The following is a 20,589-nucleotide window of genomic DNA, read 5'->3' as shown; positions in this document are numbered from 1 at the left end:
AGTCAAGGTTCTAACATTTTAAAAAAAAATGGGTTATTCTGCGTAGGAATAAATCAATAAATTAATTAACGTCTTTAAATAAATTTGTGATCAACAGTCTGTCTGCATTAAAAAATTATTCTCTACCTGCATACCATTTTACAGCTTTCCAGATAGAGTCGAACATATCACAATTTTCGATCAGGCAAACAAATAAATATTCAAACATGTAAACAAAGTTGACTTTTAGTAGTATATAGATATAGATAGATGCACTAAAAAGTAGAAAATAAATTATACACTACTATTTAAATCACTATAAAGAAAAGCGTGGGTCTCTTCTCGTAAAGGTATAAAATAGGTACTAAAGTACTAAAGTGACCCACGCTTTTCTTTATAGTAATTTAAATAGTAGTGTATAATTTATTTTCTACTTTTTAGTGCATTAGTACATAAAAGCTTGTTATTAAAACGTTTTTTTTATGAATTTTTTTGTATTCTTCCTTGTGTAAATCGACTAGCAACATCACCAGATGGCACTAGATTAAAATCCACAAAGAAAGTAGTTAAGCCAAAATAAATAAATAAAAGCCAAATTTTAACTGAGAGAGACCGAGACTTACAAGCCCTATAGTGAGTCTACCAAAATGACAAGAGGCTTATAATTTATTGTGGATACAAATAAGGTTATCAGGTTATCTTTATTTGATAATTTTATTCGATACATAATATAAATATTAAATACACTATCTTTAATTAATACGGATCTCATAGCCTCGTAAGAAACAGAGAAGAACTCGCATGGACTTTTTGTATATTAAGATAGATTTTTTGTAACGCTGTTGTCAGATTAAAAAGTAAAGAAAGGACTGGACAAGTACAACGGGCTGACCGTAGCTTTAATACTTTAAAAAACAGTTCATGGGGTTTGCACAAATGTAAGCACTATCAACAGAAAGTTGAAAGCTTGGAGACTTTCATGTTTGGGGTAATAGAACGTGCATGGCGGCAGACAAGTTCTCTGGATTTTCTCACTCCGATTGGCATCAACAAATACAGAAAGTTATTTAACGCCAAGATGACAAGTATTTCAATCCGGGTTTCTTTCAGACATTTCACTGGGGGTGGGGTTGGGTGATTGCGCGTTGGAATGACATTTTTGTGAAATGATAAGAATGGTCAACGTCCAAATTTAATGTCAATGTTTCCTGTCTTGTAAGATGGACGCTGGGTGTGCTCAGCAAATGGGTAATGTCTCTACTCTTTTCTCAAGGCGTTTGTTGAAGTATCACAACAAAGTGATGTGTCTTTATGCACTCATAGGATCAGAGAATGACAAAATTTCGCTTCCTGTTAGCATTATTTCTAGAAAGTTTGTCAACACAGCCCCATAACAATGTTTAATTAAATTATTTTTTTAATAAATACTTTTACAATATACAACACAGAAGGAACATGAAAATTATGCTAATGATTTATTTTTTAGAGAGCTGAGTCTAGTTATCTAAGGCTATCCAGCTAGGTGGGTAAAAATCCTTTCTATTTAAGTCGTGAGACAGTCTCGAATTTGGGATGGGGAAACCTTTAAAGTAAATCGTGAAACCTTTAGCCAACCACGCCGCCCACCAGCCAAAAGTTCCACCAGAGATTATCACGTGATCGCTCCTAGACAAAATACTCATGTGATTTTCTGCTGAGTCCGGCTCTAACAGTTTCACGTCTGAGTCGTTGAGATTTTTCCTGCACCATTCCATGTCGTCCGTGGCGACCAGAAACATTGTGTTGTTCGACAGGATATCTCTCATGTAGCTGAACGCTTTCATGAAATATGACCTCTGCGGTACACCATACCCCGCTTTGATATGCCCTGAAGCTAAAAAGTCGGATCGTCTCACATGAACACCAATGAACGTCAAGTCCGTGTTGTTCTGACGTAAGTTGTTGTAGAAACGGGTTGTCTTCTCGTGGATGTTTGGATGGAACGTAAACTCTCGTCGAATCTCGTCCTGAACGTGAACAAAAAATTTCCACGACTGAAAAAACCCTGTGATTGTCACGTTATCATTGGGTAGGTTCATGAACGTTTTGTCAAAGACGCCAAACCTTTGATGGTTTACGTTTTTCCAGCTGAAAGCAAAAGATTTAAATTATTAAATAATAAAAAATATTGAAAAATTAAAAATGAGAATTGGATTTTTTGTTTCAAATGTATGAGAAAATAGCCATTAAACTAAATCAGTATTAAACGGATCCATTTGACAAGTGAGCTGCAACTCTAATGCCATCTTCTCTAGTGACCCACGGGTATTGATACAGGTGTATTCTGTGATGATCAAAGATACTGATGTCTGATAATAGACTCCTCCAAAAATAGATGTGCTAGGTTGTAAGTAGTATTGTAATCTCGATTAGTTTTATGGTTTGAAATTTTGGGTTAGGATTAGGGCTAGGGATAAGCTAAGCGGTGACTCTAGCAAGCAAATGTGTGTATTTTAGTCAACTACCAGTAACCTAATACCCTTTTCAAAAAAGAAGATTCTATTATCGGACATTGGTAGTATAAATAGGTTAGGAAAATAATTAGCCGATAAATATTTTAAAAAATAGCTACATTTCGCATACAAATCAAACCTTTGAAAAACAAAATTATTAGTCGTTAAATTTAAAAGAAAAGGCTAGTTAAATCTGACATACCCAGTCGTGTTGATCCTCTCTATGTGGTTGATCCTAAAAACTTTGGCCAGCGACTTCCCTTCCTCCAGTACCGGAGTCCTGTTCTGAATCCTTGCGATACCCAGCAGAGCTGCATAGATGAACATGTGGTTGCCGAGTCGACCTCTCAGACCCCCCGCCTTCACAACTACGTACAGGGGCAGGTCGCTAAGTGCAGCACTGACCGCTGGCGTCGTACTGCTAGCAGACGTGGGTTGGGTCACTGCAGAGGTCGTGACCTGGGCCAATGATGACGTCGAGAGACGAGTCACTGATGACGTCGTGAACTGGGTCGGTAATGACGTCGAGAGTTGCGTCACTGATGACGTCAACCGATAAGTTGTGTTGAAAGACTGAATTGTCCTGAGACTTGTGCAAGATGGGCATGAAACTAGTATATCGCCGTCTGGTTCGGTGGTGACATTCATGTAGTTTACTTGAATGGTGTTGGGGGATTCCCGACCTCTCCAGTCTGGAGCAGAGATATACGTCATCAAAACCATCGGGTATTGCCAGAAGCTGTAAATAGTGAAGTTTTAAGTAGTTAAAACAATGGTAGGATGTTAAATTTGGATTAATCGAACAAACCGACACATGCACACAAAGGCACACATGCATAAAAACACGCATACACACTCGACCACAGACAACGCCCTCCTTTATACAAATACAAAAACATGCAATTATACACACGCACAAACATGTATCATAACAATTGTTTTGACAATATGCCCCGTATTTCACAAAATTCGTAATTCAGACTGGTCACTTCTAAAGACATCTGAAGTTTTCTCGAAGGTGAAATTGTTTTGTTTCTGACCCCAGTGGGTGGTTCTACTACCTAAGGAATCATCAGGGGGTTTAACGTGGGAAGTTTTTATATATATTTATAGCTCATAATAGGCTCTGGTCAGTCAAGGTTAATTTTGACGTCTTCTTTGTGAACGATCAGCATTAGCTCGCATGTTCTATTCGCCATAGGCTAGCGTCTGTCAAAGTCAAAGCGTTTTTTGAGCATAAGACTGCTAACCCGAAAGTCTCGAGTTCGAATTTAAGATTGTTACTAGACTCAGGCGGCTGGGCCTAGTACTGACCACACTATCCCTTCATGTGCTGAGGTAACTGAAACAGGTGTACTCTATTTCACCTGCATCGTTGACCGTCATGTTTGAAAGGGTACTTTAGTATTACTTGCTTAAACAAAGAATGTTTTCTTACTTAAAAACCGCGGCTATGAAGACAAGGGAGAGAAGTATTATTCCCACAGTAACTTTGAAATACACCGAGTTCATGTTCTTGGCATCACCATCGGCAACAGCAATTGTTGAAAGTCAGTCTCTCTGCCATCAGCTAAGGATAAACAACAGTCTACTGATAAAAAACACAATATATAAACCTTGTGTTGGCACAGACTGAACGATACTGTAGAGAGGCGTGTCTAATGTTGGCAGTTACAGAAGATGGGCGTGTCTAATGTTGGCAGTTGCAGTAGATGGGCGTGTCTAATGTTGGCAGTTACAGAAGATGGGCGTGTCTAATGTTGCAGAAACAGTTGATGGGCGTGCATGTAGATGGGCGTTTCTAATGTAGGCAGTTACAGTAGATTGGCGTGTCTAATTTAAGATACAGTTTATGGGCGTGTCTAATGTTAGCAGATACAGTAGATGGGCGTGTCCAATGTTAGCAAATACATTAGACGGGCGTGTCTTAAGATGGCAGATAAAATAGATTGGCATATTTGATGTTTGCAGATACAGTAAGTATAAGTAAGAATAGTTTAGTGTACTGATTTTGTTCGCCTGTGCACCTGAAGCCACTTTAGTTCAAGTACGTTATTAGTTTGTTTACTTTTAGTATTTAACGCTCTGTATCATTTTTCAGTTCGTTAGTTTTCTTGTATTAGTATACGTTGGTTTGTTGTTTCTATCTAACAAACACATCTATACTTACACAGCTCGCCATCCTGATGTTTCAGATTTTAAAATGCTACATATAATTAGTCCAGTGTTGATCCATTGCTAGCAAGTCACCGAAGCGCCTACAAAAGAACACATAAACAAACTAGGAGCGAATCGCCATTTCAGTGTTAAAGCGTGTTTTTAATTTTTTTTAATGACATTGTCGGTGCATGTCAGTGTTGAACACACAGGTCGAGCGGGGATTGCTGTACAAGTCATTTTCACCTTCTCGTATCCCCCCGCCCCCGTTTACTATATAAGAATGTTCGATAATAGGAGAAAGTTTAGGGGAGATCACTCCCGATTTGTAAAGAGGACTTTGTGTTTTTATGTTTTTAATTGCTTTGTGTTTGTTGTGGTTTGCATTATTAAGGAGCCACGCTGAAACGCTGAAACTGGAATACTATGGGAGCCACACTGTAAGTTACACATTTATAAGAGCCGCACTGGAACGAATACATTTATAGGAGCCGCACTGAAACGAATACATTTATAGAAGCCGCACTGAAACGAATACATTTTTAGGAGTTACATTGAAAGTTACACATTATTAGGAGCCACTTTGAGTTACACATTTTTAGGGTCCTCTGGAAAAAAAAACATCAAAGGTCAAGGGAAACATGAAGGCGCACAGGCGAAAATGATCTGATAAAAGCACAACTAACTTGGGGGACTGTCGAGAAAACTGCCAGAGACCGGCAACAGTGAAATGAGCTTTCTGTGGCGGCCCCATTGGTCTTGGGCACAAAAAGAAAAAGATGTTGACAGAGAAACGTTTAAATTGTTAGGAGCCTGACTGAAACGACTGTAACAAATACATATTTAGGAGCCACACTGAAATTAATGTTTAAAAGCAAACTGTTAATGTAAAAACTTGTAATTTATTTATGTAGGCCATACGTATTACAGGAACATATGTTCCTCTGGAACCTCAAACTGTTTTTCCCTAGATCTGTTTGTATGTGAGTAAGACATCTTATTTCTAAACATACCCTAGCACTACATTTCGTAATCGACGGCATTTCTTTCTTTCTCTAAATATTTGATTATCTTCTTTTCATGCTTATAAAAACCAGATATTTGTTAAATAACTCAAAGGTTTCACCCTTATTTAGACGTTCGTCTATTAATTACATTTGTGTTAGCTACACCTAACCTAGCGACCTAGCACTGACAAATATAAAGGGAAACGACTCCAGAAACTTGTCAAACGGGTGCAGATTTCCATAACATTCCCTGTAAGTCAATGTTCAACACTTCAAGGATCCTGACCCTAAACACACCGTGACACTTGCTGCACGCTAATGGTGTGCTCTGTTTTGTTCAGACATGGTGTGCACATCAGTGCAAGACCGTGTCTTTTATAAATGGCTTGCGCTGATCTGTGTGGTGTGTTTAGCAGCCCCTCTCCCCCATCTCCCATATTGGAAATCTTTTTTAGTACTTTGAGTAAAGCTTTCCCATTTTCGACATGTAAAGAAATGGTGTTATAGAAATAGGTTTATACAAGACATGACTTTACTCTCTCACATACACAAACATACACATACACACACATATATATATATATATATATATATATATATATATATATATATATATATATATATATACATATATATATATATACATATATATATATATATATATATATATATATATATATATATATATATATACATATATATATATATACATATATATATATATATATATATATATATATATATATATATATATATATATATATATATATATATATATATATATATATATATAAAGGTTGGTTCTCGTTTTTTTTAAAAATTATATTTAAGCAAGCTTTTATGACTTTCGCAACAAATCTCTTTGTTTTTAATTGAAAAAGAAAGTAGGTTTTCTCAGCATTGGTCTATAGATTAAGATGTAACTAAAGCGTTCAATGCACCTGACCCACAAACTAATGTTTTAAAAAGTCTTCAATGTGTTATACACTTATGGGCTACTATACACGGCTCGTACATCTGTATCATACTGGGCTAAAGAAACCTTTATAATTTTTTAATGTGAACATTGTCTATTACTAACACAGAATAAATGCTACATTTTCACTAGCTAAACGTACCTTTTTATTCTCTTATCCTTTCATCAGAAAAATCAATGTGGTATTGGCACACATGTAGTTTATATTTGTTTGTAAAAAAACTGTTATAAAAACTCTGAGTAGTAACTATGTGTATAAAATCTGTGTATGCTATCTTTATATATATTTTAAATACGAGACGAAAATCCAAGTAAAAATGTTTCAAGATCTGCATGTATGCAGACACAAGACAAACTAAAAAATAAAACGTGTCTAAGTTCCCCTTTTGTGCGACACCCGGTAGACGGCCGGCCGCATTTCTTGTTATATTTCTCATTGACTCGGCACTTCAATCTTAAGCTACCGTCTCAGGTTACCTATGAAAGAGGGCGCTTACACTAGGGGGTCGTATGTAGCCTACGGTGGGGGGGGGGGGGGGTAAAAGTAAAGTTCCCGTTTGAAACCTGACAGTCCATAGGACAAGTGAAGTAGAGTTCGGCATATGAAGAGATTGTGTGGTCAGCACTATGCCCAGCCGCCCTTTACTTTCCCTAACGTGAGTTAGGTACCCATCAGAGTTGGGTGGACTCAGGGACGGTCAACTGACGGTGGGGTGGATCATATATAACTACAGGGTGGGTAGGGGTCATATGTAGCCTACGTTAGGGGGGTCGTATATAGCCTACAGAGGGCGGGGTTGTATGTAACCTACAGTGAAGTCATATATATATATATATATATATATATATATATATATATATATATATATATATATATATATATATATATATATATATATATATATATATATATGTATGTATATATACATCTTTCAGCATATTTCTGCATACTGATGTTTTCTGTACTAAATAAAAGTACTGCACTATATTTTCTGTTATTTTGCATGGCAGAAGCCCATACAGAACCTCCCATAATCCGGCTATCCACCAGTCGACTGGATTATTTTGCTGCAGTGTTTGCCGTATGAGTGTGCTGTAATGCTGACTGGATTAGTGTCTGGATAATGTGCAACTAGGGCGACACACTGGTCTATATTTAGCTCCGTGTGACATGGGTCATGTAACGCTACCCGCTGAATGTGTGATTTGCTGCGCATGGCTAAGCACGCATTCAGCTGTGACTGAGAAATAAAATGTATCGCTTCGTAATCATTCATGCGGGTCTGGACGGGGATTGACCCGTCCGCCCGACCCACCACTAATAATAACGTTATTACACTCAGTTTTACTTTCTCGTGTACAAAGTATAAAGTATTGTAATTGTGCAAAAAATAAATCGAGATTTTTCCATATCTCGACGTTTTACACCTCCCTGCGTCAGAAAAAAAAAACATAGTTTTGCAATCTAGTCCGTATGTCTGTGTGTATGTGTGTGTATGTGTGTCTGAGAACACGATAACTTGAGTACCGTTACAGCTAGCTTGATGAAATTTCATATATTAGTATTTTATCAAAAGGATATAAGTATTTTATAAAATCACTGCGTGGCAGCTTAAAACTGCTGTGCGGCCGCGCAACCGCACAGGTTAGAGGGAACACTGGTGCGGAATATTATTAGTACTTTATAAATTTACATGCGTTTTTTGAGAAATCGGAAATAGCGTAAATTAGCACTTCCAGTCAACGAAAATTACTTAAAATTTGGCAGAAGGTAGAGAATTAGATCTTTTACTTACTTGTGAAATTTTATTTATCTATCTGAAATAGTACTCAAGTTATAGGCTTTTGAAAAATTCAAAGTAGAAAAAGTACCACTTCCGGTTATCGGAAATCGCTCAATAGTTGATACGAATCTACGATTTTGATAAAATACTTATATATAACATTTCATCAACCTAGCTATAACGGTACTGAAGTTATCGTGTTTACACACACACACACACAGACACACAGACATACGGACAAGATTGCAAAATTATGTTTTTCTGTATCAGTGAGGTGTAAAACGTCGAGATTTGTTAAAATCTGGATTTTTTTTTTGCACGATTACAATACTTTCTCTATAGGCTACTTCGTATATACGAGAAAGTAAAAATGCATGAATTTTGTACAAAAATGATACATAAGCTATAACGTTTTATGATAACATATATTTTTATATCACAGTACATGATTTTAATGATATTAAAGCAGAAATTGTACAATTTAACTGTCATTTACAAATAGCAAAAAAATAAATAAGAACACAATCATCCTCATCATTCCTGTGGACCGCTTGTAGAGCATAGGGACGCAACCACACTTCTCTATCGTACTCGGATTTAGGCGAATTCTCCAAGTTGGATCTACCACATTGTGGCAGCTTCAGCTTTTCCTACAGCTAATTTTATTATAGTGCTGTCTGGCGATGCTGCTAGTCGGTTTACACAAGGAAGAATACAATAAACCAATCGAACTGCTAAGCATGGGACAAAAAAAAAAAGGAAACCAGTTTAAATATTTTTAAAAATTCGATTAAGCCAACAAAAGCTAAAGCAAGAAAAATTCAGAAAGTTATTGTTTTTAGAATCAATGCTATAAAAGCTGCGGTTACAGAAAACTTAAAAAAAACAACATTTTTTTGCACCCATGGCCTCATTTCAATTTGATTTAATCAAAGCCTAAATTATAAACTAAAATTTTCACTTTCGTAAACAAAATATTCCTTTGCTGGACAGGAACTCCGTGACTTATCTTCTGAAAACCCCACTTAGTAGTAAACTGAATTCAAAACTTAACTATACCATTTAAAAAAAATTAGATTGTTTTTTACAAACTATTCGACCTATTTCTGCAATGTTTATGTACATATTCTGTGATAAAATGAAAATAGTCTTTGGCTTTTTTTTTAAAAAAATAGTTTAGTTACCATAGATATCAAAAACATTAAATAAAAAAAAAATCTTTAGTAAAGCCCGACAAAAGCCTCACATTACAGTTTTCATAATCACATTTATTTTAATAACATCCCATCCGATTTTTAAAATATTTAATAAAACGTTTAAGACTAATCACGACTGCGAGCATTAAATAACTCAATTTTTTAGGACTAACTGACGTCATTTACGATCAATTCTGGAAAATACTGAAATAAATTTTTACCAATAATCATACTTATTAATTAATTGTAATAAATTAATTATTTTACTTCTTAAAACAATTTTCTAATAATGCTAGTATAAGATTGTAATGCAGATGCTATTGGTGATGTCTTGTAGTTGTCAAGATTTAGAAGCTATTTTGGAGTATGATGTTTGCAGAGGGTGTCTGGGCAGGGTGTAGGTGGTAGTATTGTGTGGATTTTCCTTCAAAAGACGGTTTATCTATGAATGAGGTAACTTTAACGTTACTACTTCTTACACATTGCAGATAAGAAGGAGAGGGAATGTGAATTTTAGGTGTGTGATATGAATTGTGGGTCAAGGACATTAACCCATCCCCAATGGGGTTCCACTTCTGATCAACGGTTGCTCTGCTAGAGTAGTTGCAGTCCCCTGCTTTGGGGGAAGTGAAGGGGAGGGGGCTCATCTGACGGTGGTCGAAACACGGGATTTTTTGGTTTAACAATCGTTATCAATAGACATTATGGTACTTATAAAAAAAATACCTGTTGTACAGTTGTACATTTTACAGCAAAGTGAGAAAGGACTAACAGAATATACAATACGACCCGACCCGCGGCGTATCATACGCCGCTATTTAGTTGTTTTATTTTCTATTTTTCAATAATTCATAATTTGTGAATTCGACAGTGCCAATGCTGCCACTTAATATATTTGCTTTAAAACACTATCATTAGCTCGTTGATGACGATAACCCACTCACCCCTTTCCCCAACACCTACACCCCCCCCGTGAAAACAGCATCCTCTTAGTTACCTCCCTTAAGTTTAAAATCGTTTCAAACTAAATTATCTGCCCCTAATAGCCATCACTAAACCCGGCTCTACGATTGTAAACACTTAGCGTGAACCACAGCTCACCAGACCATGAAGGGATGGGGGTGTTAGGGAGCGCGCTTACAGCTTGGTGTTTTCTAACGTCTCAAGAAGAGAATTATATATATAGATATTGGATTTCGAAATTAGCCTTGGAATTCTGTCAAGCAAGGACACAAGGCAAATGTCAAATCACTTTATTTTGCATCCAGAATATTTCCTGAGCATAAACGTCCTAGTCCTAGTCCTATCCCTAGCCCTATCCCTAGCCTTAGCCCTAGCCCTAGCCCTAGCCCTAGCCATAGCCATAGCCATAGCCATAGCCATAGCCATAGCCATAGCCATAGCCATAGGCATAGGCATAGGCATAGCCATAGCCATAGCCATAGCCATAGCCATAGGCATAGGCATAGCCATAGCCATAGCCATAGCCATAGCCATAGCCATAGCCATAGCCATAGCCATAGCCATAGCCATAGCCATAGCCATAGCCATAGCCATAGCCATAGCCATAGCCATAGCCATAGCCATAGCCATAGCCATAGCCATAGCCATAGCCATAGCCATAGCCATAGCCATAGCCATAGCCATAGCCATAGCCATAGCCATAGCCATACCAAGCCCTAACCAGGAAAGTATGTAATAAGTAATGTGACGTGGGATGAAGTTGTGGGAATAGTTTAAAGCATAAAGAACAGCCGTCATCCAGTGTTTCCAGCGGATATCACTTGCATGCAATTTTAATTAACATTAATTAATTATCTAAAGCAATCCAACCCTTTGGGTAATAATCAGCTTTCTTTAAGTTTTTAATTAGCTTTGAGCCTGGACTAGGAAAACCGTTGAAATAAATCTTGAGACCTTTAGTGAGCCAAGCTGCCCACCAGCCATAAGTTCCTCCAGAGATTATCACGTGATCGCTCCTAGACAAAATACTCAAGTGATTTTCTGCTGAGTCCGGCTCTAACAGTTTCACGTCTGAGTCGTTAAAATTTCCCTTACACCATTCCATGTCGTCACTGGCGACCAGAAACATTGTGTTGTTCGACACTACTCTCCTAATGTAGTTAATCGCATTTATGAAATATGACATCTGCGGTACACCATACCCTGAGTTTACATTCACCGCACTTAAAAAGTCGGATCTCCTGACATGAACACCAACAAAGACTGTGTCCGTGTTATTCTGACGTAAGCTGCCGTAGAAACGTGTTGTCTTCTCGTGGATGTTTGGATGGAACGTAAACTCTCGTCGAATCTCGTCTTCAACGTGCACAAAAAATTTCCACGACTGAAAGCAGCCGTATAAAATGACATTGATTTTAGGCAGGTTCATGAAAGTTGGGTCAAATGTACCGTGCTTTGAGTGGACCATCGTTTTCCAGCTGAAAAGGAGGAACATATTTAGGAAAATGCGTTATAAAATGCTGTGTTTATTCTGTCACTACAGTATTAGCTTTTTAATCTAACAGAGAACCGAAGTTGTTGAAAGTTAACTGATGTGATCCTTGTAGCAGATGAAAGAAGCTTATGGCGAGACTGTTACACTGCGTTGAACAAAAGAGGGGCCCACAATGGAATGTGTATGTGGTGAGGGGGGGGGGGGTGTCAACAGTGGATTTAGGGGGGAGAAGTGAGATCTACAGCTGATAAAGAGTTGGTCGACAGTGGAACAAAAGGCGCGTCTACAAAGGAACAAGATGGGCGGCAATAAAGGACAACACACTGAAAGGGAGGGGGGGAATGCTCATTATTATTTTTATGGAGGGGTGGAGTTTTGTGACAATGTTAGGATGGGGGGGGGGAGGGATTTAAAAATGGTAAAAAAAGCGTGACGTTATTTTTAGGATTTCATATTTTATACATGTCTTTTAATGATGGATAGTCGTGATGCTTATTTTCAAAGTTATAGATAACAGGGTAGTATTTGATCAATATTACATCATTATATAAAGGTGGTTATATAACCAAAGTCACATGAGAAATGATTCCTTACCCAGTAGTGTTAACCCTGCCTATGTGGTTTAACTGAAAGGCCTTTTCCAACAAGGTGCCATCCACGATCAACGGAATTCTGTTCTGTGTCCTGGCAATGCCCAGCATTGCGGCGTAGATAAACATTTGGTTGCCGAGTCGGCCTACAAGCGTTTCCTCTAAAGCGACCACGTACAGTGGTTCACCTTCTGTATGGACGCCAGACGTGGGCAACATTGTCACAACAGACGTGGAGGGATGGGTGGTGCTCAAGGCTTGAACTGTCATGTTGTCAGTCAGCTCGTTATGACTGATTGTCAAATTCCTGACAGACAGTTCGCTATCAATTGACTTCTGCTCAAAAATGTTGAAAGCGCTTAGTGTAGTGCTGCTTGCCCAGAAGCTAAAAAAAAGATGGTATCAAACTCTCAACAGCAAGATGGTATCAAACTCTCAACAGCAAGATGGTATCAAACTCTCTTTTCTGCCTAATACTCTTATCTATCTTCGTAAGGCCTCTGCCCTAAGGATAGTTATTTAGGTAAAGACGCTCATGCGTCGAGGGTCTTTCACTGCGCTACTTGCTTTCTTAAACAGTAAGCAATAATTCATATCAATATTTACTTGTGGAAAACAGCGTGCAAAAATGGAGTTTAAATTAATTTTTTTAAAGAAAATTATGAATAATTTATCACGAAATTGAATAAGACAACTTATTTAGATTTATTTCTTAGACGTAAAGTATTATTAGAGAACAAAAGTTCGAAAACAAGGGTCTCAGCTCACTTGGACACTATGGTGATATACACAAGGAAGCTGACCACTAGGTTCACTGCGACGAAAAAGAAAATATACTTCATGGTGGCTCAGACAGCCAAACGACCAGTCACTGCTTGATGTTACCGGTCGTTTGTAGGTTCAATTTTCTATAGAAAAAGAAAGTATATATATATATATATATATATATATATATATATATATATATATATATATATATATATATATATATATATATATATATATATATATATATATATATATATATACACATACAAAGTTTGTCTTTATTTTCGAATGTTGGAATTTTCAACAGGCAATATCCTCCCCCGACTGAATACCCATTTGTGAAAAATTTTCAGTTAAAATATTTGTCTAATCGATATATATTTCTTAACAGTTTCCTGAGCCTGAAGACTCAGCAGTTTCTTTTAGTTTCAGCTTAAATTTGGATAAATATATTCATAAATATTTACTTTTAAACACAATAACGATGGTAGAAACATTTCAAGTAATCATAAAGTAATGTGCAAATATTAAAACAAACGTCAAGACCTTACGATTTTTCATTAACTCCCAGTTTTCAAAAACATTGTTTTTTTAAAGAAACAATATTAATTTCTGTACAAATTTTAAAATGTCTAATAGGGTTTTTGTCAAATTTTGGAGTGATTATTCTTATTATTGGTTTGTATATATTAACGCTATTTTAGATATGAATATCAATATTATTTTTATATTTTAAGCTTTGAGAGATAATGACTAGCGTTTTTTCTTTTTTGAAAATAAAAGAATGATTTGAAATAAAGTTTTTGTGTGATGAGCAAAATAGCCTGTTTCTGATATTTGCTGAAGGTTGAATTTTAGTTATATGTTTATTTGAGAAATCCTTGAGACTTTAGGTTTAGTTTTAATGTAATTGGCGATTCTTTAATATTTTTTTTTTACATTTAATGGGTACTGGTGGCTTTCATTTTTCTAGTAAATATAGAAGTTTTATTTTTGGATATTTTATTTGAATCATACGATGTTGTTGTTCACCAGGAGAGAAAAATAAAGTAACAAGAGTTTTATGTTTTTGTTTCTGTATTTGAGTCTTATACTTGTTATGTGTATGTAACAAGCCGTGTTATCGGAGAATGGCAGTTGATGTGTGAGTTAAATTTTAGAATCCAGTAAAAGTGTACGTGTCGCTCTTTTGAGCATAGATTTATGTATTGCTATTTAAATTTTTGAATAAAAAAACACCAATTTCAGTAATTTAAATTTAGACATGGCAATAAATGGACGGAGCAAAGCCTAGCCCATAACGGCTATCTATTTTTATAAAACTGTTTTTATTTAACACATCTTACTCTGTCATATTCGTTATTTTAAAATATCCGTTTACTATATAACATGTAATATTATAAAAGCTTTTAAAATTTGTTCCATTATTTTACAATTTAATATTAATTGTTTTAAAACACTGTTTGTTTCAGTAGAAACTGTCACAAAGTAATACTACTCACCATGCCAGAAATAGCCATCCACTCTCTACACCATATGATCTGCGTATCATAAAATGTACGATCGCCACCAAGTTTTAACTCTACGTCTTAAGCGCATTAGACCATCTGATTTGGATAGAAACCAGAAAAGAGATTTTCTCGATCAGGATTAAAGTATTTTACAGTTAAAGTTCTTGGTTGACGGTAAATTCCAAATCGGCTTATTCAAATGAGCACATTTTAAGTCGTGCCATATGCTCCAATGTGTATGATTTAAATCAAGCAGGAGTAATCCCCCCTAACCTTTCTCGTATATTTGTATATAACAATAAGGGATGGGGTGGGATTTCCAGTGCAATCGGGTTATAAAATACAAAGAGGTGAACATTTTTTTAGAACATACTTTATAAGGGTATGATATAAATTTCAGAAATTCTGACGGTATTTGAGAAGTTGGAAATGGAGCAAAATCCCATTTTCCCACTCAGTTAAATCACATTTAAATACAATAGAATCACGCAGAACAAACAATTACGCAACTAAAGTGATATAAAAGTGTAAAAATCTAACGGGTTTTTTTCGTTTTTTTTTTTAAATTTCCACCAAATTCTTAAAGAATCAAGTTAATAATATCTCAAACCAACGCTAAGAAGTTTTGTCTAAATACCAGAAACTTTGTCTTTTGTGTTACCGGTAACATAGATACCGGAAATATCGTAAAGTACAAATTCCGGATATCGGATGTCACTGAAAAATTGATAGTAATCCGACTATAAGATGTTATATATGAAATTTCATCAACCTACATTACACGGTACTTCAGTTATCATATCTACATTCACAGATAGTAACTAATTATTCTTGTTTATAAGTTAATCATTTGTCACGTTTGCTTGAATGTCGGAATCTTGCAGAACAAGCCATTTATAATATATTTCTGCGAACGTGAATCTATTGAGGCTCATTACATGTAGTTTTAATGAGTTTTCAATAGTATCAAAAACAATAAAATATTCTTTTTACTTTGTGTCAATCGATTCTAGCTGATATGTCCCTCTAATCTTGCTTTTTAACCAGCAATATATTGATTTCTTTTGTCTAGCTACTATAATGATTTCAGATGTCAAGTAATATATTGATAAAAGCAGCATACCCGTGCTTCGCCACGGTGTAGGCCTATCTTTTTACTTTCTTGTATACGAGGTAAAGAGAAAGTATTGTAATCGTGTCAAAAAACATTTTTTTTTGCAAATCTCGACGTTTCACACTTCCCTGAGTCGGAAAAAACATAGTTGCAATCTTGTCCGTATGTCTGTGTGTATATATGTGTGTCTGTGAACACGATTACTTGAGTACCGTTACAGCTAGGTTGATCACATTTCGTATTTAAGTATTATATCAAATGTGTTGTTCTGTATCAACTATTCAGCGACTTCAGGTAAACGAAGTGGAATTTATTCTACTTTCATTTTCCAAAACCATATAACTTGAGTACTGTGTCAGATAGATAAATGAAATTTCAAATATAAGTAAAAGATCAAATTCTCTGACGTCTGTCAAATTTTTAGTAATTTCCGTTAAACGGATTTAGTAATTTACGCTATTATCGATTTCTCAAAAATACGAATGTGAATTCATAAAGAATTAATAATATTCCACACTATTATACATAGATTGTTTTGCGTTCACTTGGTGCGCAATTCTTTTTTCTAAATGATTTTATGCTACTTTAAAAAGTTTAAGTAATTAAAATGAATTAAAAATCATGTCTATATCCCGAGGTGCCATCCCCCGTAGTGTTATATAAGAATATTCGAGAAAGTTTAGGGTAGATTACTCCCGGTTTATTTGAAATGTACCAACTTGGGAACAGAAAAAATCCAAACACAAATGTAAACACAAAGCAAACACAAACCCAAATGCAATCACAACACGAAAACGCAAGCACAAATACAAACACAAAAGAAAACACAAACACAAACGATTGCAAACTCGAACGAAAACTTCAACGCAAACTCAATGATAAGCACTTTATCGAATGTCTTTATGAAACCAACGGCCGTGTATAAAAATACTCTCACGCACAGCCGAACAACACGTTCTCCTGGGTGCAGTGAGGGCCTTTCCCACATTCTCTAATTTAACCATCTATTTATATAACACCGAAAAACAAAACAGAAAATAGTGATTTTGAGAGATCATAGAAATAAAAAGCAAACTATAAAACCCTGTGCCGACTAATCAGGAAATAACATGAACAATTTTTACATTAAACTATTTTAATTTTGAGCCTTAACATACAATAATTAATGCAGTAGGAATTATTTTTTTAACTTAAATAGCAACGTGTAGTGTGAGTTGATTTTCTTTTTGAATTACCTCCCCTGGCATAATTATTAAACAATTAAAATGATTGGTTTTACTCAACACTGGTATTAAAATGAATCTATTTTTAGGAATATAAGCAAAAACTATTTTTAACATTGATCCGTTTAATACGTGTTAGCAAAGTGCGTGTATTTAATATTTTATTCATGTTCTTTTGTTGACGTGTGCAAAAGATTAAAAACTTTGCCGTGTATCAAAAAATGTTAGTCGTTGCATAAATAAACCCTATTCCAATTCTTAAAATAAGACAATGCTATTCAAATAAAATCACGACATGTGGTGTTTATTTTTATGGTTCCAAAATTTATAGCGATGACGGAATGATGGATGGACGTACTGACTGACACACTGACACACTACCTGGCCGTTAATATTATATATAAGATTTCCTACTATTACATTAATTTAAGCCAGGGGTCTCCAAACTTTTCAGTCCTAGGGCCGCATTAACAATCAAATTTCAGTTCGGGGGCCAGTTTCTTCCAGGCTTGTCTTTGATTTTTCTGGGCAAAGTTCCTCAGCCATCACCAACACACGTTTTTTCCGTGCACAAAAAGATCTCCGCGGGCCGGATGAGAGCACATCGCGGGCCGCATCCGGCCCGCGGGCCGTAGTTTGGAGACCCCTGATTTAAGCCATCCAGCTACTATATTGATCTCTAACTACTATATTTATTTCAGATTTCCAGGTACTATAAAGTTTTCAGCTACGCTATGCGCAGTTCAGATACCTAGGTATATAGTATTTTAGATGTCAATTTCTATATCGATCTCAGATGTCAAATTCTATATCGATCTCAGATGTCAATTTCTATATCGATCTCAGATGTCAATTTCTATATCGATCTCAGATGTCAATTTCTATATCGATCTCAGATGTCAATTTCTATATCGATCTCAGATGTCAATTTCTATATCGATCTCAGATGTCAATTTCTATATCGATTTCAGATGTCAATTTCTATATTGATCTCAGATGTCAATTTCTATATCGATCTCAGATGTCAATTTCTATATCGATCTCAGATGTCATTTTCTATATCGATCTCAGATGTCAATTTCTATATCGATCTCAGATGTCAATTTCTATATCGATCTCAGATGTCAATTTCTATATCGATCTCAGATGTCAATTTCTATATCGATCTCAGATGTCAATTTCTATATCGATCTCAGATGTCAATTTCTATATCGATCTCAGATGTCAATTTCTATATCGATCTCAGATGTCAATTTCTATATCGATCTCAGATGTCAATTTCTATATCGATCTCAGATGTCAATTTCTATATCGATCTCAGATGTCAATTTCTATATCGATCTCAGATGTCAATTTCTATATCGATCTCAGATGTCAATTTCTATATCGATCTCAGATGTCAATTTCTATATCGATCTCAGATGTCAATTTCTATATCGATCTCAGATGTCAATTTCTATATCGATCTCAGATGTCAATTTCTATATCGATCTCAGATGTCAATTTCTATATCGATCTCAGATGTCAATTTCTATATCGATCTCAGATGTCAATTTCTATATCGATCTCAGATGTCAATTTCTATATCGATCTCAGATGTCAATTTCTATATCGATCTCAGATGTCAATTTCTATATCGATCTCAGATGTCAATTTCTATATCGATCTCAGATGTCAATTTCTATATCGATCTCAGATGTCAATATCTATATCGATCTCAGATGTCAATTTCTATATCGATCTCAGATGTCAATTTCTATATCGATCTCAGATGTCAATTTCTATATCGATCTCAGATGTCAATTTCTATATCGATCTCAGATGTCAATTTCTATATCGATCTCAGATGTCAATTTCTATATCGATCTCAGATGTCAATTTCTATATCGATCTCAGATGTCAATTTCTATATCGATCTCAGATGTCAATTTCTATATCGATCTCAGATGTCAATTTCTATATCGATCTCAGATGTCAATTTCTATATCGATCTCAGATGTCAATTTCTATATCGATCTCAGATGTCAATTTCTATATCGATCTCAGATGTCAATTTCTATATCGATCTCAGATGTCAATTTCTATATCGATCTCAGATGTCAATTTCTATATCGATCTCAGATGTCAATTTCTATTTCTATATCGATCTCAGATGTCAATTTCTATATCGATCTCAGATGTCAATTTCTATATCGATCTCAGATGTTCTATATAATGTTTAATATTGCGTTTATTTTTGCTTTAAAAATAATTTATTTTTAAGAAAACAACGTTTGTCTGTAAGCTCAGCTGTCACATCTATCAGATTAGAAATTGTGTTCTAAACTCTTGACGCTTTTCTCTGAGAGTCGGGCTTTAAGTAAGCTAAAATCAAACGTTGCTCATGCAACAGATGGTCGCGATCTAATCGACACGTCAACAAAACATGTGAATTTATTCTCTAGATTTGGTTTAGAAATAAACTGATGATGTCAAATGCTAGCTGTACTTTACCATGTTTTCGTGAAGACCGAGTCACCGACGATCAATCTGTTTTTTAAACACTTCCTCGTGTGGAAAAGTTCACTGTTGGTTATGGAGTCCAGTTTCTGATTTGAGCTTTAAAAAATGACCTCTTGGCTAAAAGCGTTGACAAAACAGCGACGACAAAAAAGCCCTGACAAAATATACCCACATACAGTGCTGGAATTTCCTCCTCACACACATAACACACTCACACACACAGATACACAAAAGCTTAATGAAAAACAACGGCTATCTATAAAAAAAAAAGAAAAATTATCGCAAATTATTTTCATTAAAATGTATATATTCTAAAACACAAAGAAATAAACACATTTCTTAGTATTTCTATTTAAACCCAAAAGTTTTTAAACATGTGTTCACAAATTTTATATTTATACACACTACACCCACCCCCCCCCCCCAAACATATATATATATATATATATATATATATATATATATATATATATATATATACACAAATAAAAGGTAAAGTGCCCTTTTCAAACCTGACGTTTCATGGGGCAAATGAAATAGTGTTCACCTGTTTAGGTGACCTCGGCATATTTAGGGATATTGTGGTCAGCACTATGTCAAGTCGTCTTTACTTTCCTTAATGTGAGCTAGGTTCCCATCAGTGCTGGGAGGACTCAAAGATCCGAACTCGAGGCTTTCATGTTAGTAGTCTGGCGCTCCACACAGGGGCCCGAAATGATTTTATTTCAAAGGGATTTTTTTCTCTTATACATCCACTATACACCAAACCATAGTAATTTTAACACGTTTTTCTTAACTCAGCTTCGCGTTTGTGGATTTGTTTGTTGTTAAA

The 20,589-nt window shown here is 35.5% G+C and overlaps 2 protein-coding genes across 2 annotated transcripts; both read right to left on the bottom strand.

The window, feature by feature from the left end:
• Positions 1-1,445: 1,445 nt before the first annotated feature.
• Positions 1,446-7,021, bottom strand: LOC131934364 (galactoside alpha-(1,2)-fucosyltransferase 2-like). The gene is made up of 5 exons (XM_059290509.1): positions 6,754-7,021; positions 4,642-4,729; positions 3,910-4,041; positions 2,674-3,210; positions 1,446-2,106 (listed from the first exon to the last, which is right to left on the bottom strand). The coding sequence occupies exons 3-5, from the start codon at positions 3,981-3,983 to the stop codon at positions 1,476-1,478; spliced, it is 1,242 nt and encodes a 413-aa protein (XP_059146492.1). The 5' UTR covers positions 3,984-4,041; positions 4,642-4,729; positions 6,754-7,021; the 3' UTR covers positions 1,446-1,475.
• Positions 7,022-11,401: 4,380 nt separating this feature from the next.
• LOC131934534 (galactoside alpha-(1,2)-fucosyltransferase 2-like) lies at positions 11,402-14,925 on the bottom strand. Its single transcript, XM_059290579.1, has 4 exons — positions 14,910-14,925; positions 13,408-13,547; positions 12,644-13,024; positions 11,402-12,032 (listed from the first exon to the last, which is right to left on the bottom strand). Exons 2-4 carry the CDS (start codon positions 13,479-13,481, stop codon positions 11,402-11,404), a joined length of 1,086 nt encoding a protein of 361 aa, XP_059146562.1. The 5' UTR covers positions 13,482-13,547; positions 14,910-14,925.
• Between the last annotated feature and the right edge of the window lie 5,664 nt (positions 14,926-20,589).

This window comes from Physella acuta, unplaced genomic scaffold, assembly GCF_028476545.2.
Source record: "Physella acuta isolate Inbredline_101_S28 unplaced genomic scaffold, ASM2847654v3 ptg000109l, whole genome shotgun sequence".
Lineage (NCBI taxonomy): Eukaryota > Metazoa > Mollusca > Gastropoda > Physidae > Physella > Physella acuta.
This window is presented reverse-complemented; position numbering and strand designations above follow the sequence as displayed.